The sequence below is a fragment of the Mus pahari genome, chromosome 7, assembly GCF_900095145.1.
Source record: "Mus pahari chromosome 7, PAHARI_EIJ_v1.1, whole genome shotgun sequence".
In the NCBI taxonomy this organism is placed as follows: domain Eukaryota; kingdom Metazoa; phylum Chordata; class Mammalia; order Rodentia; family Muridae; genus Mus; species Mus pahari.
Window position 1 is genome coordinate 72,113,423 of NC_034596.1, and position 10,479 is coordinate 72,123,901.

General features: G+C 51.5%; 1 protein-coding gene across 2 annotated transcripts in view; it reads right to left on the bottom strand.

Moving 5' to 3' along the window:
• Rab15 (RAB15, member RAS oncogene family) overlaps positions 1 to 5,949 on the bottom strand; it is a 23,315-nt gene extending 17,366 nt beyond the window's left edge. The window contains exon 1 of one of the 2 annotated variants that reach the window (XM_021201831.2): positions 5,655 to 5,949. In XM_021201831.2, the coding sequence (XP_021057490.1) occupies positions 5,655 to 5,778 (124 nt within the window). In that variant the 5' untranslated portion in view covers positions 5,779 to 5,949. Of the gene's footprint in view, positions 1 to 4,663; positions 4,824 to 5,654 lie in introns of those variants that run through there. The other variant, XM_029540734.1, reaches the window with a different exon arrangement.
• Positions 5,950 to 10,479: the final 4,530 nt, after the last annotated feature.

Below are 10,479 nucleotides of genomic sequence, written 5' to 3' on the forward strand. Positions count from 1 at the left end.
AGGAGGAGGAAGAGGAGGAAGAGGAGGAAGAGGAAGAGAGAGGACCAGTGAGTGCAGGGAGGCAGGAGAGAAACTGGGGTGCTCAAAGCCAGCAGATCTGTAAGTGTGGTGCAGATGGATGTGCAGATGAGCAAGACTTGCAGGTTTCAGCTGTTCCCTTCCAGGGACGGCATCATTGGAGAAAGGGTGGGAGGCTGGATCTGTGCCTCCATCAAAAGGAGGAAGGAACAACATGGAGAAATAGATGGCTGAGAGAGAGTGACAACTGGGAGGGGCCCCAGTCACCTTTACCCTCCTGGGCTACCCAACTCTGTTATACCTCCTAACTAACATTTGTCCTTCAAAGACACTGTTAGCACCAGAGCTGGGAGATGTGGAACAGAGGTTAAAACAAAACAAAACAAAACAAAACAAAACAAAACAAAACCTCCCCAAACTGGTCCCACATCCATGGCACGTCAGACAGCTTCCTGATTTCTCCCCATTCATTTAGCACTGGATCCCTGGCCCTAGCTAAATGCGTGACACACACTGGCCTCGTGTTGTTCAATAAACGGTGCCCAGATGGGGCCAGGGAGATAGCTTAGTTGGTAAAGCAAATGCCACACATGCATGCAGACCTGAATCTCCAGCATCCAGGCAAAAGGCCAGTGAGGCAGGAATCCCAGACCTGACAGGCGGTGGGGTGGGGGTGGGGGTGGGGGCAGAGCCAGACAGCTCCCTTCCTGAGTTCCCTGACTAGCAAGCCTAGCTGAATCGGTGAGCCCCAGGCCTCAGTGAGAGAGTGTTGTCTCAAAAACCAAGGTGCAAAGTGGGCAGCTCTGAGGATTGACATCCAAGGTTGACCTTTGGCCTGCATGGGTACCAGTACGTACATCCCCCACACAAAACAGCATCCGCATGATGAGTTTTCAAGTGATGGGCAGGATGACATCATAGCACATCACTGGCCATTTACTCATCACCATAGCATTCTTATGAGCTAAGAATAGTAAGAGCGACAGCAGCTACAGTTTTATGGAGGACTCTCCCAAGTGCATCGGATCTATTAACCTCAATAATCTTCCTAGCAACCATTAAGAAAGGCTCTGTCGCTGTCTTTTATTTGGAACTGGAGAACTAAGCACAGAGATCAAATGGATGTTTGAAGGATTCAGGGATGGAATGTGCAGGTCATTGTCTGGGCTTCTTCCATTCTGCCCAGGGCTTTTTATCTTCCTTTCCTTTCTGCGACGCCTGGAGGAACAGAGTAGGGGGAGATGGGTCTCAGGCTGGCTTAGATCTGCGAAAGTCTGATGAAGCCATGCGGCGTAGAGACTGGGCCCTAAGCCTAACTGTGTCTCGTATTGAATTTGTATCCAGCTCCTTGGTCTAGAAACCTGCAAAACCCCTGTGGACATGAACCCTGGGGTCACAGTACCCAAACGTTTGCCCAGTGTCTGCCGGACTACTTAGGTGGAGGCTCTCCTGGCTCTTCCTTCTCTCTGACTCCCCTCTCCCCGCCCCAAGTCACCACAAAGGCCTGCTTTAGGCTGCCAGATCCAGTTCCAGTTGAACTTCTGAAGGCAAGAGAAAACAGGCACAGCCTACACTGCAGCAGCCAGACCAGTCTAGCCAGAAAGAGGCCACACAGCCCCTCCTCACTCTGAAGAAAAGCAGCCTGAGGGAGGCTTGTCAAACAGAAGGCCGGTGAGCCTACTTATGGAGGACCAAGGATGGGCGGGCAACCCCTGGGAAACGCCCTCAAGCTAGCATTACACCCGAGACTGGCCACCATAAGGAAGATGCCTGATCATGAATATCCACTGAAGTCTCCTGCCTGCCTGTCCAGACAGCACTGGTCACATGACACTCTTTACTTTTTCAGAAGTGCGGGGCCTGATGGTTTGAGTCACTTCCCATGTCAAGACCAGAAGCCAAATCACCAAGGTGACAGTGCAGGCAGCTGCTCGGTCCCAGAGGAATGGAAAGGAGCTGAGTGGGGTTCCTCCTAACTCGAATAGTAGCACACCCTGGATGGGCCTTCAAAGTCTTCACCTCCTTCTCTGGCTAACATCTTCTGTACCTCACTTTTTAAAAACAGTGCCTTTCTCCTATTGCTGGGCTCAAGCCACAGCCAGGGCCATGATGGTCTTTGCTACCTGGGCCTTACATTTACTATCTCCCAAGAGGTAAGATGAAACCTGGCTTGCACTACCACCCATAAAAACTAAAAGGCACATGACTAAGCCTCACCCTCAAATTACTTACAGTTTAGGAGACAGTGCCAAACTGAGGAATGTTCTCTGTCCTAAAATCTTCCTTCTGCTGCAACCAGACTGCCCAGCGTCCTGTGGGCTCCCACTCACTTCTCACCTCTGTTCTCTGTGCCCTCCTTGTTCCATCTGCTCCCTTCCACTGCGGGAACCCACCCACGGGCAACCCACACGGCAGCGCCCAGCTTCAGCCTCCCCTGTCTGCTGGAATCCACAGGGACCGCTCTCCCTTTCCCCTTTAGCAACATCACCTCTCATTGGCTGCCTTGGGCACAGATAGGACTATGAGAACTTTACTGGGAACAGTGGTGAGGCTATAGTCAATCCTTTCTATCTAAAGGGTGCTTTACCAAGCACTTGCAGACACATTATCTCATTCTAGCAATAACTCTTTATTGCCCGTGTCTTACTTCAATGAGATGAGAGACTTCTGTGGGCAGGAAAGGGTGCATTTAATGTCACTAGAATGCCTAGCATGGTCCTTCTTGGGAATACTCCATTACATTAGCAGATAAGCTAGTCTTATCAGGAAACTACAGGAACATTAAGGCTCTGGCCGATCCACTCCCCCACCAGCCCTCACCTGGCAGCTCAGCTGCATGGAGAGCAGAGTTTGTACCAGTGGTGCCAGCTTCAGGGTTGACAGGTGGTGAGGACATGAGTGCCTCAGTCTCCCTGGCTGGCTCTTTCATTGAATGTTTGGGCTCTTACATAGAATAGCCAGCCAATTATAAAAGAAGCAGCCAAAGGCGACATCAGTATGAGCCCAGACTCTGAACTCCTGCCTTGGCAGTAATTAGCAAATGGCCTCGTTTTCTCCATTCATAAGAAAGCAAAACAAATGAGGAAAGATGTCTAGAGGACATGGACTCTCCCAAGCACACACATCTTCTTAATGGATAAATTATGAATCAGCCCCTGCTTCCCTGGCTTTTTGATTTGTCTCCTGGCTGCCCCTTCCTTGGGAAACTTTCCAAATCACAGAAAGAGAAAAGCCTCTCTGGACCATCCAGCTTCTTCCCTTCTATTGTAGAAAAACTGGAAAACATGGCCAAGATGGGGAGAACCTCAGGGCCTCCGTAAGGTGTAAATAAGAAACACTTAAGAAACCCAGGTGGGGGCAGATTTGAAGGGCTGGAGCGAAGAATTACTTTTTTTTTTTTTTTGTCTTCCGTGGACTTTGTAACCCTGGGGAATCAGCGGTTGGAAAGGGGTGTGCGTGGCCACCTTCTGATGGCAAGAACAAACTTCAGGACTAGGTTTTTAGCCTCATATGCCAAAGCTGAGATGGGGGGTATATAGAAGCAGACCACGCAACTCCTCACCACTGCCCCTGACACAGTGCGCTCCAGAGGGTTTCCAGGGAAGTCCCTGTGCTCTGTCTAGCATTCTACCAGCTGGAAGAAGATGGCAGGAAGATAAAGAGGGTTCGTGGCTGGAAGCGTGGAGTGAGGGATAGTTCTCTTTCAAGGAAAGTACGGCTTCTGCAGGATCATTTGGTATTTCAGAAACAGGTGTTCCTTCTCTCATTCTTTCTACGGAAGAGGGGGAAGGCATACGTCTCCTGGGGAGGCTGACTCCTCACACGGTAGGTGGGAGTCCTGAGATCTTCCGAAGTGAAGGGAACCAGTAAAACCCTCAAAGGGAGAAGTCCGGGTCACTCCTAGGTGACCCATGACTCTAGGGTGCAAACTCAAAACTCTAGGGTACCGTTCTAGGGTGCAAAATCCAGGCACATACTATCTCCCCGTCCCCATACCCCTTGACTCACGGCAGATAGCTCAACAGCTGCTGGCCTCAGACCCTTGTCAAGAGTAATCAGGACAAATTTCCGTAGTAGTAACCTGTTGCCCTTTGTCCCCAAGCCTGCAAACTCTCTCATATCCCATATGGCTCCTCAGCCCCTCCCTGCTCACTCCCATGACTTCCCCAAACACCTGTCTCCTCTCCAAGGGCTCTAGAGAGGCAGGCGGGCCCTCTCTCAGGCAAGGCTCAGTGTCTGCCCCCTTTAATCCCTCTACAATGGTTCTCATTCAAACAGTGGCCCGACCCTAGCTCCTGGATCTCTTAGGAGCTGGCCTTAGCGAAATATGGACAAGTTGTGTTCTGGCTCTGACTGGAGGAGAGCAATGCACACAAGGAGACCTACCGAGTGCAATGAGAGGGACCGCCAGCACTCAGTCAGCGTCACATACATGCCAAGTACTGTACGGGCACTCATTCATTTAATCGGTACCTCAGGCAGGTCTCACGATTAGATCCACTCAACAGACGGAGACACTAAAGCTCAGAAGTTTACGTCATAGTCGAGGCCATGCCGTCCCAAAGGCAGATCGCCAGGTTTGCCTGACCATGCCTGCCTGCCTCGACTACAAGGCTCTGTTTCTCCAGACTGTAACTCTCCTCACCTTCTCTCTTGGCAAGGAGTGTGTGTTGGGGGAGGAGTGTGAAGGGAGAAGAAGAAAGCCTTAAGAGGAGCCCTCCTCAAAGACGGCAGGGCCTTCTAGGAGAGGGTTCCTATAGGGTGACCAGGTTGTCAGCAGGCTGCTTCTGTCGGGAGCCACCAGAAGGATCCTCCACAGCTGACCAAGTCTGGTACCCCAGTGTCAGATATGGGTGGAATCCCGTCAAGTCAGACTTCCTGGAAGAGAGGACCTTCCCTTACCCATGAAGGAGAGACCACTGAGTCACTCTCAGAGTGGCCCTCAATGGCCTTGCCAGGGTACCAACCAGGCCTTGATCCTGGTCTAATGTAGGGCCTGCCTACTTGCTGACCCTCTGCTCTGCATGGACATTTCGGATCTCCCCACCGTCCTTCAAACAGTCTCTGCCCACCCCTGTCCTCCTTGCACTATGGTACCCCTGTCCTCCAGGCGTCCCACCTTGTGGCTTTCCCTTCACTGCTATGTTGGAAACTCGGTTTCTTTGACCAGTGTCTGCCTCTGTCCACTCCTATCCTGGCGCCACACCGACTCACCCTAAAACTAAGGGTACCTCAGTGACTTACTGACTGGTCCTCACTTTGATTCCGATCTCCTCCCCTCATCTGGAGCTGTGGGTATATCACTTCACTGGCTGTGAATCTCACTGCCCTGTCTTAGGGCACTCTGGCCTACACCCGCCTGTTTTCTCATCTTGGATCGGAAGGCTCCCCTGACAGAAGGCAGAACTCCCATCTCTAGACCATGACTGTAGGCAGTATATACCCCTCACCTGTAGGAACCCAGGTTCAGGGCCCCAGCCGGGGGACCTCTCGCCCCTAGGTTTATGTACTCCCTATCCCTGGCCTCCCGCGCCACCGCCTCAACCTTAAGGGGCGCACAATTCCTTCCGGGCTGGGGATGCAGAAGCAACCACCGGGAGGGGAGAATAGGGCACCCCCGGGCCACCGCCCCTTACCGATGGTGGAGATATGCGAGGAGTGGAACTCGTTGTCGGTGAAGCGGCACAGCAGGCATGTCTTGCCCACCCCGGAGTCCCCGATCAACAGTAGCCGGAACAGCACATCGTACTGTTTCGCCATGGCAGGGACTCAAGGGGCCCCGAGGGCTGCGGGCGGCTGCGGGCTCAGCCCCGCTCAGCCTCTGCCATCGCGGCCCGAGCCAGCCCCAGGACGCCGCGGTGGCGAAAAGGAAGCGGCCCGGCCCCCGCGCTGGCCTCGCCCGCTCGCTCGCTCACTCGCTGGCGCGGGGAAGCGCGGCTGCGGCGGGAGCGCGTCGCGGGGAAGCTCGCGCTGGCGGGAGGTGGGAGGGGACAGCTGCGGCTGCCGCCCCTGCCCGGCCCTCCGCCCGTCCCCTGCACCGCCGCTGCAGCGGGAGCGGGGGAGGGGAGCGTCGGGGTCCCCGCGGCCGCCCGGGGCGGGGTCCCAGCTCTGCTCTCAAGCCTTGGGGTGCCCGGACCCGGGCAGGGTTGGGAAGGGATATGTCTGCATCTTTCTGCCGACGATCTGAGAGGCGGAGTTGGAATGAGCTCCCCCACCCAGCCCACATCCCCAACCTTGACTTCCCGCTTCTCCTCGAATCAAAGCCTAATCTTGATCACTCCACCCTACCTAGGTTGCCCCTTCAGCGGCCTGGCTCAGCTTATGAGTGGCAGGTCCTCACCTGGGCTCACCCCTAGTTGGAAGGCTTTCATCAGGGTCTGGATTGGAACGTCCTTCCCTTCACTAACACTCCGGTGTGTTGCTGAATTAACGGTCATTGCTATTTGGCCACTCCACAACGATGACTTATGTCATGCCCTCCCACCTCTTAAACCGGGAAAACACCCGCTGACCCAGTCAGTCATTGTTCAGTTCTTCAGAGCAGACAGATAATTTATCATTAAAAAAGAAATCCAAGTTGCAAAATTATTTGGAGGAAGTTCCTGTAAAGTTTTCTTTGGGTCTAAATTGCTAGGGTGGGTTCTCGGATTACCAAATATTTATTTCTGTATACAAATGGTACCCAAGAATGAATTGTTCTCTCTAGAGACTCAGTTTACTGCTGCCAAATGTGTTAGCACTAGAGAGGAAAATCAATCCTCTCTGGGGTTCGGAAAATTGCCTGCTCTTGAGAACTAGTATTAGGGGAGAGCAAGTCTAGTCTATTGGGTCTTTAAAAGGCAACAACTGTGTGGGTGTGTGCGTGTGCATGTGCGTGTGTGTGTTCGGGCTAAATATTAGATGGAAAATGAATTTGTCAGTAGGAGAAATGGATCAAGGAAAATGATAAGCCTATTTATTGTCTTGAAATGAGCTACATTTCAAGCAACGTGCCTAAATGTATATTAAAGAGGGGAAAACCCTAAACATGTTCGCTACTTTGATTTAAGGAACAGATCCTAGACTGGCCATTAAGGTTCACAGGTGTGAGACTGCTCAGAGGTTGGGAACAAGGGTTGCTCTTCCAGAGGTTCAGTTCTCAGTACAACACCCACACAGCAGCTTAACTTCTACATACATACACACATACACACACACACAGACACACACACACAGACACACACACACACAGGTGCATTTCTCTGCATTTGGTTTTTGCTGGGTTTCAAAGGCACAATGGGGGCTCTTGGGTGAGACACATGAGTTCTCTCAGGTACTGTGCTCAACAGCTGTGAAATCTTGCCTCTCACTTTCCTCATCAAAATAAGGGTATTTAGGGTAACAATCTTCTTAGAGGATTGTAAAAATAAGGTGCTACGTAGAAAGTTCTAGGACTTTGTTTAGCATGGTACTTGACTTAATAAATCCTCAGCTATAGAACACTCCATTGATTTTTTTTTTCTGCTTCCCTGGGCTATAAAAATGGCCCTCGGATGAAGACTAGTGCTAGTTCTGCTGAACTGAGGCCTGATTTGCTGTGGTCCCCACCCCCAGCCCCCTCATCAGGGCAAAGAGCACAGAGCATGTGCTGCCAGCAGCCCAGACATTAGGTTCCCTAACTGCTTTCCCATTGAGCCACTGTAAATACTCTCCCTGGTCTTTCCTTTTGGGATGGTACTGCTTACCCGTGGCTCTGTCAGGGAAAGCAAGAGAGACATGCAAGACGAGGCAGATCTCTCAACCCATAGGGGAACTTTACTTTTTAAAAAGGTGCTTTTTCTAGGTAAGACGAGAAAGTGAAGTGTTTTGGTTTTTGTTTTTAAAGGGGGGAGTTACTAAAAAATTAAGTCTGTTCCATCATACAGTCCTGATTTCAAACTCAGTAGCTTCCACTGTTTGTTTAAACACATGTGGGTGGTGGGTAGTGCTGAAGAGACTGGACTCGGTGATTAAGAGGACCTCCTGTCTGCTCTGGCAGAGGCCCGGAAATAGGTTCTCAGGACCCACACTGGATGGCTCACAGCTGCCTACAACTTCAGCTCCAGAGGATCTGAAACTCTTTTCTGTTCTCTACAGGCGCCCGCGCCCGCGCGCGCACACACACACACACACACACACACACAGGGAGACAAAGAGGAGGAGGAGGGAGAAGATGGAAGAGGAGGAAGAGATGAAAGAGGAAGGGGAGGAGGAGGAGGAGGAAGAGGAGGAGGAGGAGGAGGAAGAGGAGGAGGATGAAGAGGAGGAGGAAGAGGAGGAGAGTGTTCCTGGGCATGGTGGGATAACCCTAGCTACTGGAAAAGATGAGACAGAAGTATTTCAAGTTCAAGATCAGTTTGAGATGCATTGTGAGACCCTTTCTCAAAACAGACAAAACTAGAGCTGCCCTAGACCAGGCATCGATAGGTGTGCAGAGGGCCCCACAGGTGTGAGTTTGTATGGGGATGACAAGGTGAGCGTATAGTCCCTCAGGGCCCCAGAGCAGTCCTGACAGCCCGAGATTCCCACCTCTGGACCAGAGCTGTGAATACCGTGGGATGGAGGTGCTGAGATGTTGAGACAATGCTAGAGGGGGAAACATCACATAGATCAGTGGAGGCAACAAAGTAGACTTCAACCATGCTGTAACCAGGCACACAGTGGAGCATTTTGACATCTCCTCCAATTGTATTCGGCTTGGACTGAAGATGACGTTTCAGTGTAGCTGAGAGACATCAGAAGAGAGGTGGCTAAAAGTCTCTCCCACAAGCCTTCTAGAATCTGTCACTCAATGATACTCATTCTTTTACCAGGAAGATGAGTCTCTCGGCTCACCCTTACCCCACACCAGCCACACTGAGCATGCTCCCAAGGTTCTGTAGGTTCTGCCATAGCAACGGCAGAAGAACTGCAGAGATGCTCGGTAGGCAGCCCACCCTCTGCTGAGACAGCACAGCTGGTCCACAGGCTCTTCATTAGCTTCATTCTCAGTGTCTCTCTCATGTTCATCCTTAATCATCCAACCCTGTGTGACAGTGCGTGATGTGTACACTTTGTAGGAGGGCCCCCACCTAGCTCAGAATTAGAAGGAATATAATAGATACCCCCAACCCCCAACCCTGCATTGTGTCAGTACTGCCCTCTTTCTCCTCTCTGTTTTTTTTTTTTTTTTTTTTCAGGTGGAAAGGAGAAAAGGGGGAGGGCAGAGTGCCACATTGTAGCTCAGGCTAGACCAGAAATAATAATGTAGTAGCCTAGGCTGACCCAATCTTCCTGCCTCACACTCCCTATATTGGAATAAACAGGTCTGATCCTGTAATGAGGTAATGTGACTCTGAAATGGCAGAAGACAAATTCTTAGAAATGTGGGCATCTGAGGAGCTGGTAAGCAAAGGAAGCAATTGTGACCATGATTTGTGTTAATACAAAATGATGTTTCTGGGGGGCAGAGGCAGGCAGATCTCTGTGAGTTCAAGGCCAGCCTGGTCTACAGAGTGAGTTTCAGGACAGCCAGGGCTACACAGAGAAACCCTGTTTTGGAAAAAAAAGAAAAGTCCCCATAAGGCTACTGAAACAAAGTGCCACAGACCTAGACTTAAAGAATAGACTTTTATTTTCCCACAGTTCAGGAGGCGAGGTGTGGGAACAGGAGCCAGGATGCTTGCTCCGTGAGAGGTGACAAAGTCATGTGCTGTCCTGGGAAATCTGACTCTGGAGACCAGCATCAGGGTGCAGATCTGAGTTCATTGCCCGGCCCATAAGCTTATATGCAGTGTCTGAGCCAATCCCAAGGCCCTAAATCCTTGGCCAAAAGTATCTCACCAAACTGTCACCGTGCTCCAATGAAAGCCCTGCATGATGAGGTGACTCAGAAGGAATGGGGTGGTGGTGGTGGTATTGTCACCTGTGAGGACTTCTGTGAAGTTAGGGGGTAGGGGATAAAGTGGGGTGGGGTGGAGGGGCCACTGCCCTGGCCTTGGTTCCTTTTCGCTGTCTCACCAGCGTGCCGGGAGCCATCTTAAATCTGATGCTATATACTGCCAATGAGGACTGAGGAGTTGCAAGAACCCGTGGAGCCTCGCTCTCCATCCCACTTCTTCCTTCACAAGGTTGATTTCCTCATCCCCCACGGTGAGAAGTTGCACTGAGATGTCTCCAAGGTTGGTTTCCTCTGAGGCCTCTGTCCCTGCCTCGTAGCCAGGATCTTCCTTTGCAGATAGTCTTTCTTCTGTATGTGTCTAAATCCTAACCTCTTTTTCATATAAAGATGTGAACCAGGGTGCTGGCAAGATGGCTTAGTGGGAGCCGGGCGTGGTGGCGCACGCCTTTAATCCCAGCACTCGGGAGGTAGAGGAAGGCAGATTTCTGAGTTCGAGGCCAGCCTGGTCTACAAAGTGAGTTCCGGGACAACCAGAGCTAAACAGAGAAACCCTGTCTCGAAAA